Source organism: Mesocricetus auratus, unplaced genomic scaffold (genome assembly GCF_017639785.1).
Source record: "Mesocricetus auratus isolate SY011 unplaced genomic scaffold, BCM_Maur_2.0 Super-Scaffold_100006, whole genome shotgun sequence".
Lineage (NCBI taxonomy): Eukaryota > Metazoa > Chordata > Mammalia > Rodentia > Cricetidae > Mesocricetus > Mesocricetus auratus.
In genome coordinates, this window is record NW_024429190.1 from 74,999,761 (window position 1) to 75,012,880 (window position 13,120).

At 46.1% G+C, this 13,120-nt stretch overlaps 1 protein-coding gene across 2 annotated transcripts in view; it reads left to right on the plus strand.

The window, feature by feature from the left end:
* The first annotated feature begins 305 nt into the window (after nucleotides 1-305).
* Gpat3 (glycerol-3-phosphate acyltransferase 3) overlaps nucleotides 306-13,120 on the plus strand; it is a 50,839-nt gene continuing 38,024 nt past the window's right edge. Inside the window, exons 1-3 of one of the 2 annotated variants that reach the window (XM_040747519.1) lie at nucleotides 306-457; nucleotides 730-1,026; nucleotides 9,415-9,481. In XM_040747519.1, coding sequence (XP_040603453.1) covers nucleotides 886-1,026; nucleotides 9,415-9,481 — 208 coding nt within the window. In that variant the 5' untranslated portion in view covers nucleotides 306-457; nucleotides 730-885. Of the gene's footprint in view, nucleotides 1,027-9,414; nucleotides 9,482-13,120 lie in introns of both variants that reach the window. The other variant, XM_040747520.1, reaches the window with a different exon arrangement.

Below are 13,120 nucleotides of genomic sequence, written 5' to 3' on the forward strand. Positions count from 1 at the left end.
TGGCTAGGGTAGGGAAGGAGGTGTTGGGGAGCCAGGAGCAGCGGTGCGTGACTGCTCACCCTTGCTCTGCAGTCCCTCCTCCCGAAAGCCTTTCCCAGGCGGTCGTTTTGCACGCTCACAAAACAAGATTTTCCGCAGAGTCCGGGAGACGTCAGGGGCCCATTCTGTGGGTGAAGATGGAAAGTCTGCTCCGGAAAAGGACCTTTGATGGGAGTGCAGGGCAAGGGGGCGGGGGAAAGGCGGGGCAGAGGGCGGTGGCTCACCCAGGCAGCGGTGCCCCCGGGACTCAGTCGTGCCAGGGAGCTCCCCGTTGGGTGGTGAGGGGGGTGGGGCAAGGGCAGAGTGCAGTAAAAGGGCTCCTCGGCACCCGAAAGCAAGCCACCGGTTACCCGCATTGCCCGCAGCCTACGCAGAGGTGCAGGGAACCTGCAGGGATCCTCACTGCCCGAGGGCCTGGGTGAGTCACCGCCAGGTTGTCGCAATCGCTGTCCGGAGGAAATCAGGCCCGGGGTGGGGCGCGTTCCTGGTTGCCTCCGTGAGCTCTGACCGCACCAGGGTGTCCCCTGGATCGCCGACTGCTGGGTCTTCTCGTCTGCTCCCTCTGCGGTGGCCACTGCTTGGCCTGGGCCTCTCGGGGAGAGTTAGCCTTCGGGGACAACAGGGACCCCAGAGGAGGAGGGAAGGAGACCGCCGTAGTTCTGAGAGTTCTCCCTCCCCTTCGCCCCGCAGAGGTGAAGGGAGTGAGGCGGGCGTCGCTGAGTCCCCGGAGCCCGGCTCCGGGTCGGACGCTGTGTTTTCGGAGCTGTGCGGGACTGCTTGGGACTTGGGAATCCCTCTACTGCGCTCAGATCTCCTGGGGACCCCTCCCCGAGGGCGTGCCGAGACATGGAGGGCGCAGACCTGGCCTTGAAGCTCCTGTCCACCTGGCTGACGCTGGTGGTCGGCCTCATCGTGCTGCCCTCGGCCTTCGGATTATCTCTAGGCATCTCGGAGCTCTACATGAAGATCCTGGTGAAAACCTTGGAGGTGAGTGTGGGGGGTCAGGATGCGAGCCCGGGCTGCTCTGAGAACTTAGGGAGCTGGGTGGCGCCTGACAGTCCACCTCACAGGAGAACACTTCCACCTGGGTTCTGTCATCACTACTGTTTTTTACTTACTGGATGAACTCAGGATGGCCGTTTGCTGCATCAGCGGATTTATTACCCACGATGCCTCGCAAGGGGTCACTTCCCTCTTGGGGTTTTACAGCCCCAGGTTTCAGAGGTCCTTTTGTGTCTACAGAGGCATCACGTTCCACTTCATGGCCAAGATAAGAAAGCAATGGCCAGGTGGCAGAAAAAGAATCTGATTTTATTTTAGTAGAGTTGTGGGGATTTTTTTTTCTAACTAGGGGCACTGGAATGCGAAAGTTCTTCTTTGACCTCAGCTTGGCCTTAGGCTTGTTTCCAAATTCCACAGACAGGCTTCAGCTGAAGTTCATAAGGGTCTTTAGTAAAATTCAGGAGGCCTCTCCTTGTAGGGAGGCAAGTGCTGTGGGATGCAGAGTTGGAAGGTTCGTTTGAATTCAGTGTGACAAACAGTAGTGCTCTTAATGGAGAGAGGCCCTGTAGGCTGTACAGATTTGCCTAGATTTGGTACCTAACTCTCATCCGTTTCCCAGTACCTGATCTAACAAGGTCATCTGACTCTTTTATTGTACTTATCTGCCAAATAGAAGTACCAACACCTATTTGCATATCATTTTCATCTGTCTGTCTGTTTTGGTTTTAGGACAGGCTATCACTCTTGCAGCCCTACCTGGCTTTGAAATTCTCCACTTACCTTAGGCTCTAAGTTCTGGCTTTACAGACAGGGGGTATCACACTTAGCTTTCCACATAGTTGTTTTTAAGAGTAGAAACCACGTCAGGACAGGGAGCCCTCAGCATGGTCTCTGCAAGGTGCCCATACGTGTTAGGTGCTCTGTGTGTTTGTTATGATTGAATGAATAGTATGGTTGCTCAAAGTCCCTGCCTTTGTTTCCCCAGCTTCTCTATTACCACCTATAGCTGTGCTCTGTGTTATTTTTGGCCCATACTTTTTGTCCTCCCAAAGGACTTGGCACTGTCCCTTCTTCCTTCATAGTAAAGGAATGACTCCTAGATATATATCTTTAGCCCACCGCTGCCTGCTAAGGCTTCCCTCTGGATTCTTGTTGGACTTTCTCTTTGTGGCTATTTCCTTAATGAATGTTTGCAGCTATAGTAGATTTCCCATTGCCAGTCTGTCCCATTCTTTGCTTTTCTCCCCTCCCCCCTCCAAGATGGCATCTCACGATGTAGCTCAGACTGGCTTGAACTTTGCAACCTGCTGCCTCAGGCTCCCAAGCACTGACATAAGAGGTGCGTTCCGCCTTGCCAGCCAGCTCTCCAGGTTTTTGTCTGTTCTTTCTTCTCATCGTCATTATCTGTTACACATGCTCTGGGTTTTAGTTTCCTCCCTCTCCAGCCATTCTAGCATGCTCGCTCCTCATACATCAGCTGACCCTCTTCAGGGCATGTCCTGAAGTGATTTGAGTCACTTTCTTGGACATTGGAGAACTAGATAAGGGAGTCACACACACTGGCTCCTAGGTGCTTATTACAGCCTCTCTTGCTTTAATCTTTCTGGACAGCTAAAGATATGGCAAGGAGGGAGTTACTGCCTCAGTGTTCTCAGCTGGCAAATGACTGTATTTGAGGAGATGATTGCCAATCCAGGCCTTTTCAGCTTGTTTGACAGGGCCCTGAGTTTTCTTTTTCTTTTTCTTTTTTTTTCTTCTTGGTTTTATGAGACAAGGTTTCTCTGTATTGTTTTGGAGGCTGTCGGTCCAGCCTGGCCTTGAACTCACAGAGATCCACCTGCCTCTGCCTCCCGAGTGCTGGGATTAAAGGCGTGCGCCACCACCACCCGGCGGGCCCTGAGTTTTCTATCTAGAGCAGAAAGAAATTCCGGAGATGGTCTCTCTCTCTCCACGTGTGTGAATTTAAACCCAAGCAATACACATGCCCCTCTCCCTACAACATACATCGCATACACTATACCATACCACATATACACACCATGTACATGCACATACGATACACAACACACACACACCACATATACCATACCATACCACACACACACACACATACACACACACACACACACACACACACACACACTTTATAGCCCAAGATAGCCTGGAACTCAGGACTTGGTATGATCCAATCTGACATCTGAACTGACACCAAACTGTCTTGGCCTCCTAAGTTCATACTTTGAATTACTAATATGAACTTCCACATGTAGAGTTAGAGGCGAGTTTCTTGATGATTGGGGGAATTTTGTTTTCAAAAGAGGTCTACTTTCTTTTTATTTTTTATTTAAAAAAAAAAAAGGCCCTTTTTGGGGGGGAGACAGTGCTGCACCTCCTGCGCAGCCTGTATCTGAGAATGTGGCGAGGATTGATGACACAGAGACCGGTCGGTTGCATTAAGAAAACTTTATGCTCCCCAAATCGGCTTAGGAGAACTTCCCAAGAAAAAACGCTTCCCCTCAGAAAAACTTCTGCCACCATACATGCACAAATCTCCAACAGCCCTCTCACACACCTCTCACAGACTCTCCTTCCTCCTGGCTGGTGGTTAAATCTCTGGCACCAGAATCGGGAACAGCAGGGAGTAGCTAGCCATCGGGAAGATCAAAGTCAGGGTGTTTCAGTGACCAAGCCCTTATCAAGCCCTTATCAGGAATTTATGGCACTGAATTGTTTTCAGTAAACATGTTTTCAGTAAACATTGTCTCTCAGCTGCCTGCTCCCAGGCTGATGGAGGAGTGGGTTTCCGGCCAGGGTCTGTGATCCCCACAAGACAGGATCGCATGTAGCCCAGGCTGACCCTTCTAACTTGCTCTGTAGCTGAGAATGGCCTTGCATGTCTGTACTCCTGTCTCTACCCCAAGATCTAGGATTCCAAGCACACATCACTACTTCCAGTTCATTGGATGCTGGGAGTGGAACCAAGTCTTTATGCTAGTCAAGCTCTCTACCCACCAAGCTACATCTCCAGAACTTTTATTTTTGTTTTTTATTTTATTTTTCAGGCAGGATTTCTCTGTGTAGCTTTGGAGCCTGTCCTAGAACTCGCTCTGTAGACCAGGCTGGCCTTGAACTCACAGAGATCCGCCTGCCTCTGCCTCCCAAGTGCTGGGATTAAAGGAGTGTGCCACCACCACCAGAAGAATTATTATTAGTGGGCATGTGGTGGTTGTGGTCAAAGTAGATATAAACAGCATCGTGAAGTTAGAAATATTAACATTTCCTTCTGTCTGAGGCAGTGGTCATACCTATAATCTCAACACCCAAAAGGCCAAGACAAGACTGTTGTAAGCTTGAGGCCAGGCTGAGCTGCAGATCAGGAGCCTGGTGAAATGGCACTTGTCACCAAGTCTGATGACCTGAGTTTGATCCCTGGAACCCACATGGCAAGGTGGAGACCATGGCAAGTTGTCCCCTGACTTCCACACATGCCCTCAGATATTCTAGTAGCCATTACATTCTCTGCGGAACTGTCATTTGATGCCTCCTTTCCCTCCCTGCTTCTCTCCTGCCTTCTGTGTTAAATAGGACAGGGACTCCTTGCAGTGTGGCATTAAGGTAGTGATAGATAGCACTGAGTACTCTTGCTTTGTTCTTTTCCTTTAAAGAAATTACTTCTAATTTTAAAAGTTGTTACTTTTATTTATTGTATTATATTATTCTTTATAACATCATTATGTACTATATATAATTATATACTATCGTTTACAGACTTACAAATATATATTTATATTAAATTATTGTTTTTATATAGTTACTATTATACACGCACATATATTAGCAAATTTGCATATGTGCTTGCACAATAATTATGTTTTGAACACCTATTGCATGCTGCTTTCTCTGTTGCTAGGTGTCCCTAGATATGAATACATGTCTCTGGTATGGCAAACTGTTTGAAGACATTGACTGTTTGGGATAGAATCAGTTCAATGAGTCTTTAGACTGGATTTCCAAGGGACACATAAGAACTGACTGGGATATATATATATATACGTATATATATATATACATATATATATACGTATATATATATACATACATATATGTGTGTGTGTGTGTATATATATCAAAGATTTTGTTAATATTGGGGGAATTGTTTTGGGTACAAACTGAGAAGTAAAACTACGGACTTGGGAGGTGCCATCAGGAGAAATCCCCCGATGGTAGACTGTATTGTCACAGTATCTAGTGTGTGTGTGTGTGTGTGTGTGTGTGTGTGTGTGTGTGTGTGTGTGTGTGTGTGTGTGTGGTTTTCACATTTATCCAGCAGGAGTGTAGGTTAGATAGCCCACTGCTCTCAACCCTCCAAGTTAATTGTAAGGCTAGTGATTAACGGGAGGGATTGCTTTTCTATGGTGTGATGTTTATGAGTAGAAGGGGATGAGGAACAGGAAGAGATTGTACAACTGTTGACAGGAAGGAAGTATGAGAGCTATGGATACAGCTCACAGCGAGCCTATCATGGGTTCTTTTGCCAACCCTGAAAGAAAGGGACTTTTTAGATGCAAATTCTTTTTTTGGATAATGCAGGCACAGCAAGGAGTAACCTCCTTCCACTTTTAAGGGATAAGGTGGAGGGAAGGACAGGTTCTCCCATGATCCTGGCTCTGTGGTCTCTGGTGGGTCACTTTGTCACAGCCTCAGTTTCTACATGTCCAGGTCCATATCCTACTGGATTATTCTGAGGGTTGAAGTAGTAGAGGCACTTAACACACAGCTGGTGCTGAGTTTTAGTGGCATTTAGATTGGGACGCTATGACACTGTATTGTCTGCTCATGAAACTAAGATTTAACTTGACTCCTGTTGTGCCTTCTCTCATCCTTTCACTCTGTCTTCCGTCCACAACAGGCTTTCCACCCTTTGAAAGAGGCATGCCCATAGTTCCCAGTAGGCTATTACCGAGTTTGTGTAAGAGATGCTCTCTCCGATGGTGGAAATACAATCTGTGCGCTAGAAGGCAGGCCCAGGCTGTTTATAACAAGTGATGGCAATAAAGAAAAGCTGGTTTTTCATTTACCCCATCCCACAGGGGCCTGCTATTATTCTTATTGATTTAGGGCAGGAGTTCAGTAGCATGCAGCTGTTGGGGATAGAGTCAGGCTTTCAGTTTGAATCTGGAGCCAGGATTTTCTGTCTGCCGATTTGACAGACCCTGCCGAGAAGCTGTCGTTCAGCTACAGAGGACTGCCGGCTGTTATTTCTGTAAGCCTTACAATTTGAGTTTTTAGATGATTTTACTTGTTTTCATTGTCTCTTTCCCCATCTTCAGCCAGTCCTTGACTCTTTTTTTTTGTTTTGTTTTGTTTTGTTTTTTTTGGGTTTTTCCGAGACAGGGTTTCTCTGTGGCTTTGGAGGCTGTCCTGGAACTCGCTCTGTAGACCAGGCTGGTCTCGAACTCACAGAGATCCACCTGCCTCTGCCTCCCGAGTGCTGGGATTAAAGGCGTGTGCCACCAACCCCCGGCTCAGTCCTTGACTCTTTACAGCATAAAGTTTAGAAGTTATAATTGGTTAGGGTGAGAATTTCATAATTTTGCAAGCTTTTGGTTTGTTTTAAAATCAGACTTGAGGGTTGGGGATGTGTCTTGGTTGGTAGAGTGCTCTCCTGGTATGCAGAAAGCCCCGGGTTCGATTCCTAACACCACATAAACCCGGCTATGCGGCACATGCCTATAATCTCAGGATTTGGGAGGTAGAGGCAGGAATATGTATACATTCACTAACACAGTGTATCACTAATAAAGAAGAGGGAGTGGTGGGGGCATGGAAGGTGGGGAAGGGTGAGGTAAAAATGATATAAATGTGGTATCCGTGTATGAAATTTTCAAAGACAAAAGAAATTGAGGGTTATCCTTATCTCCGTAGCCTGGAATCCATCAGATTTTTTTTTTAATCTTGAAACAAGCTTTAGTGAGTTTGCCCCCTTACAGGCTTTAGAAATTAAGTGCTGAGAAGCTTGACAGATCCATGCCTTTTAGCCTTCCTCAGGCCTTGAAGACCGAGGTGGGGTGTAATATTGGGGTGCTAAAGCTACTTCTGTATTCAGGGTCCTCTTGTCTGTATGGCCTTGAGGTAGAAGTACTCTGAGGTTACCTTGAAGAGAAGAACTATCCTGGGACTCCCTCTCAGGTGGAGAAGCCGGCATGCTAAAGACAAATAGTTACCTGTTGGGAGATCAGTCTTGGGGAACTGCTCACTTTGTCACCTAAACCAAGTGTGAGGGATGGGGGGAAGGAGAAATTCATCAGAATCGCTTTGTATCCTCCCAACTGGTGGGCACCAGGCAGGTGCTCCCCGCATGCCCTGCCTCCTGCATGCCCCGCCTCCCCATGCTGGGGTTGAGCCCAAGGACTTGCACACACTAGGCAAGTGCTCTCTACCACCATGCCGTCTCCCCCAACTCTCATTCTACTTTGTTTTTTGAGATAGGGACTCAGTAAGTTGTGCAGGCTGGCCTTTAAATCACTAGGTTAGAGTTGGCATAGGCAGGCCTTGAATTTATGATCCTCCTGCATCAGCCTCCCAAGTAGTTGGGCTTCCAGATCTGTGTCAGACCCTGCCCGGCTCGTTAATCTTTACTGTCACCTTTGGTGTTGACCCTTCTCAGAGAGATGATGAAACAGATGCCCCAAGAGCTTAAAGTCTCAGCTGGGAAATAGGAAGACGTATTCTCCCTGACACCAGGCAGACTGTAATACCTCTTCGCTTTCAGCGTGTGAATAAACACGCACTGGGAAACAATTGTCTACAGACTCCCAAGCAGTGGTCTACACAGACTCCCAAGCAGTGGTCTACACAGACTCCCAAGCAGTTGTTGTCTACACAGACTCCTGTTGGCTTTGAAGAGCTGCCTCTCCAACCTTGAAATTTGCTCATCTTGAACTGTCTTTGCAGACCCTTGGTGCTCTCAAATGAGGAAACCTTATGCATCTCAAATGGGGAAACCGTATGCATCTCAAATGTTCTTTGTGGTCTGCCTTCCTCTTTGAGGAGTGTGATTTGCTACTTGAGAATGTCACTGTATGTGACAAGATATCCCAGGCACAGGCAGCAGAGATTTACCTTCTTAGGATTCTGGAGACTGGAAGTCTCAGGTCAGGGAGTCCATGGGACTGGCTTCATTTCTCACTGTCTTCACACAATCCCCGATATTTCCTTCTTTTCTTTTTTCTTGTGTGCATACAATGTGTGTGCAGACGGATGCACACACATCCTCATGTGTGAATGTGGGTGCCTTTGTGACATGCATGTAGAGAGGTCGGAGGACAACCTTGGGTGTCAGTCCTTACATCTTCAAGCCAGTGGTTTTTATGGTACACACATGAAGGTAGCATGAAGTTAGTGATCTTCCGTGGGTTCTCCCATTTCTACCTCTCATCTGTCTTATAGGAGATCTGGGATTACAGATGCTTGCCAACATATCTGGCTTTTGTGTGATTTCTTGGGATTGAACTCAAATCTTCACAGATGCACAGCAAACGCTTTAACCCACTGAACCATCTCCCCAGCACTACCTCTGATATTTCTTTGGGGATCCAAATTTCTTCTTAGATCACTCATCAGGGCTCACTTTAAGGGCTTCATTTTAACTGGATCACATCTTTTAAAGATCCAGTCTCCAAATACAAACCTTCTATTTTCACCATGTGAATTTTGGAGGGTACATAACTGAGCTCTTACCTGCTAAAAATTCTCACATCTCCCACCATTAGAATGCAATAATTGTTCTAGTCTGAGGTGCCTTATTATGAAATATAGAATTTGGTGGCCACAATAGAAAGGTGAGTTCTAAGAATAATAGTGATGGCTTGCTCACACAGATTTATTTTATGCTACCTATATAATAGATGTCAAATGACAAAGCTTTAGGGGAAAGCTATGGCAATTAACCTCCACCTCAGTTGAGAAAAGCTCTGGGAATCCAGAGCTTAATGCCTCTCCCCCAAACAAGAACAGAAAGGATGCAGCCAGATGAAGATCGAGTCTTCCAGTAGTGAAGGGTCACCGGAAGCCTGGAGGACTGGCCTCTATTTTTAGGTGTTCTAAGTTAGGTGGCAGTCTCCTGCTTGGCTCCGTGCTACTGTGCACGGTCCTGATGGAGTCATACTTCTTGACCTTCATGCTATGTTCTAGGCATTTAGCCCTCACATTTAGTGATAATGTACATCAAAGATTTCCCTGGGGTGTCTCCCTAATTCAGATGGTGCCCAGCCTTGGTTTTTAAGGTTGCTTCTATCTAGGTATGTTTCAGTGTTTACATTAGTCTGTGGAAGAGTTTCAACAAATTGCTTCTTGTTTTTTTTTTTGGAACAGTGGGCCACATTGCGAATTGAAAAAGGAGCCCCAAAGGAGTCGGTTCTTAAAAACTCAGCTTCTGTGGGTAAGTCTTGCCTTCTATTGTGATCAGTTAAATATGCAAGCTGGCTGGGTTTAGAGCCACCCCTTCTGGCTGGTACATGCAGAGAGCAGTGTCATCTCCAGGCCTAAGGTCATCCACAGTTTTGTCTGTAGCACAGTGGCTGCCCGAGTTTTCATAGCGTTGTTGTCAGGAGGGCTGGGCAGTGTGTGTTAGCTCCTCTGTGTGTTCTTCCATGCATTGTTTTATTTCCAGGACCTGCATTTGAAGAGGGTACTCGTGGCTTTAAAGATGTAGTCAGGGATTAAAAGAGATACAGGCAGGTGATGTGTGCTATCTTTCAGCACCCCTACACGCTAACATGAGGGGTCAACTCATTTATGTTTAACCAAAGACATAGTGTGGTTCAATCTCCTATAGTGCTATCTAAGTACTCACTACTTGTTCATTTGGTTTTGTGAATGTTTGATTTTTGGGGGGAAGTTATTGTCTGTGTTACATTTTCCAGTTGCTGTAGATTATATGGCCATCTTATTCAGCATTACACAATAGAATTTCTATGTTTCGTACATTTATTATTGTTTGAGCTTTCTAATCTTTATACTGAAAATTTTGTTAACTTGAAAACATCAGTAATTATTTTTTCTGTTTTGGTTTAGAGTTTATCTGTGTAGCCCTGGATGTCCTGAAACTCTCTCTGTAGACCAGGCTGGCCTCAAACTCAGATATCTGCTTGCCTCTGCCCGCCAAGGCCTGGAATTAAAGGTGTGTGCCACTGCTGCCCAGCATGGTAATTATTTTTCATCTTAGTTTTGACTTGTCCTGCGACTTTGCTTGTGTGTATGTTTTGATGGTATCAGTAATTCTTTGATCATTTACATCTTAATTTTGAGATTGGATACTTTTTTTCAAGAGGGTGGGATGAGGGCTGTTTGTCAGGTTTTTTTTTTGTTGTTGATTTTTTTGTTCTTTGGTTTTTAGAGACAAAATTTCTCTGTGACTTTGGAGGCTGTCCTGGAACTAGCTTTTGTAGACCACGCTGGTCTTGAACTCACAGAGATCCTCCTGCCTCTGCCTCCCGAGTTTTGGGATTAAAGGCGTGCGCCACCACTGCCTGGCTGTTTGCCAGGTTTTTAGTCACGGTAAGAAAACACCGGTGGCACACTTTCCTCAGGTGCAAGAGCAGTGTGGAGCCCAGGAGGATCTCCTGCAGGTGGAGGAGCCCAGGTGGAAGGTGGGAGGAGGAAGCTTCTTCTGTTGTGAGCTGCAAGCAGACAGTGACTCAGGGGTCTGTCTCATCACACCTACAAGAACCTGTCACCAGCTGCAGAAGCTTAGCCCAGGGCAGCACCCTGATGACCCAGGGATGCATTTGAGGCCTCACCTCATAATGTCCACAGCACTTGAGTGCTGCCACACCGAGGACCAGTCCCCTAACACGGGGACCTTTGAGGTCCACACTTTCCAAACCATAGCGAGACTAATCAGAATACCGGGGAGTTAGAACTTAGCTGTGTGTGATGGTTTTTTAACTTGTCACCAAGATAACAACAAGGCCCACAAGAAGTTCAGGGGGTGTCCTGTCATGTACAATGCACACCCTCTTCCCCTGTGTTCAGTGAGCTTAACAGAACACAAAGCAAGCGTATCCTCCCTTCCTATGTTTCCCCTAGCTATTGGAGGTGTTTATCATCTAGGTATAGCTTCTGACTTGGGCCTGATAGGGTTGTTGGACCAGTTCTGCATACACAGGGGACCTTGTGGTATGGAGGGTCTGTGGGGTCTCTTGCCCCCTTTGCTTTGATGGGTACAGCTGTGTGCTCCATATTCCAGCATCATAGATAGCTTAGAATTGACCTGGGCAGTGGTCCCAGAGGCTGCCACCAAGTTTCTATAGGAGTTTAAATTCTCACTCATTCTGAATGACTTTCCTGTATTTCCAGTTACAATTTTTTTAAACATGATAAAAAATGGAGAAAAATCTAGGCATTCTGATTTAGTATTAAAACTGTTCAAGTGGTCAGGTACTTTGTAAGAAGAAATTTATCATCTGAAGGGTTGTACATGAGGAACTGTAGAAGCTGTGGCTATCAGTTGGTAGATTGCTTGCCTGGCTGGCACACATGAAGCCCAGACTTTGATCCCTTGCACCACACAAACTAAGGGAAGTGGTACAGACTTGTAATCCCATGCACTCAAGATGGTAGAGACAGAAAGAAGGTCAAGATCATCCTTGACCAGAGTTTGAGGCCAGCCTAGGGTACATGGGACCCTCAAAAGAAAGAGTGGGAGAAAATATGTCTTAATTTAGAGTAAGGCCAGAACCTATGAGATTTTGCTATATTTAATCCAGACTGGCTATCATTTAGCCTGTGAAATTGGAATAAACTCCAAGTTATGGAGCATCTGTGACATCTAAGCTTGGCATGGGATCATAAGTTCATTAAAATGTGGTGTCTGTTGGGAGATAGTCATCCAGTAGGTCACTGTGACAGAGGCTGACATAGGTGAGCAAGCAAAAGACAATGTAGGAGGAGAACTGTGTTCCACGTTCATCTGTGTCTGTATTAACCCATGTAAATCATGACTGCATGCTGTGGACCTCTGCCCCACTTCTGACTCCATGTTTAGGAAGTTTAGGTGTGGGCTCTGGTTTCCATTCAGTGTTTGGAGTCATTTGGGAAATAGTGTCACAATGCTAGATAGACAGTAGAGGGTGGTGAAACACGCTGAGCACTAGTGAGCTTGGCTGGTGCAATCTTCCGTCTGTGGAGCATCATGTCTCTCTACCAGAGCCAATAGAAGCATAAGTTAGCGTGGAGCCAGCCAGCTCAGGCAAGGGTCACAGGCAGGCCGGGGCCCCAGCGGTGTGACTTTTGACATGTCTCTGAATTACACAGTCCTGATAATCCTTTGGGAGGACCTTCGAGGCACAGATTGGCTAGGAGGGGTGGTAACTACTTACCTTCTGCATGCTCACACAGATTTGCTCACAGTTTCTGCTCACATATTTTCTTCTCACACAGATTCTGCCCACACAGATTTGCTCACACAGACCCTTTCAGCTGCTTTTACTTAATGAAACTCATATTTTATAACAGACCAGGTCTCTACCAGTTATGTACCTTTTGTATTATATTTCTTCTGTGCTTTTATTATATGAGCCATCTTCAAGTGAGCCTAGGAAAGTATTCTCTTCATGGAGAAGTCATTCTTTTTCTGTCTTTAGCCACATTCATTCTCCTACGCTGTCTGTGGAAGATGGTGCTGTTGACTGGGGATCTTCTCCTACCTGAGATTCTAGGCCTCTCATTGTGAATGTACAGGTGGAGGTTAACCCCTTCAAGCGTTACACTGCCGTTTAGCTGGTGGGAATGTAATTACTTCCTCACTCTTATCCTTCCTGGTACTAGCTTCACATGTACTAGCTACAGCCACATGAGGAAGGAGGGAAAGAATGGTTCCTATGTTGCTTTTGTCACTCTGGCCACAGTACTCTGGGATGTGGACTAACTGGGATCTTAATAACTTTCATCTTAACTTACTATAAATAGTGCAAGACTTTTAAAAATTAGAAAAATTACTATTTTTATTTTGAACATTTTTAATTAATTCACGTTTTACATTCCAATCCCAATTTCCTCTCCCTCATATCATTTTTAA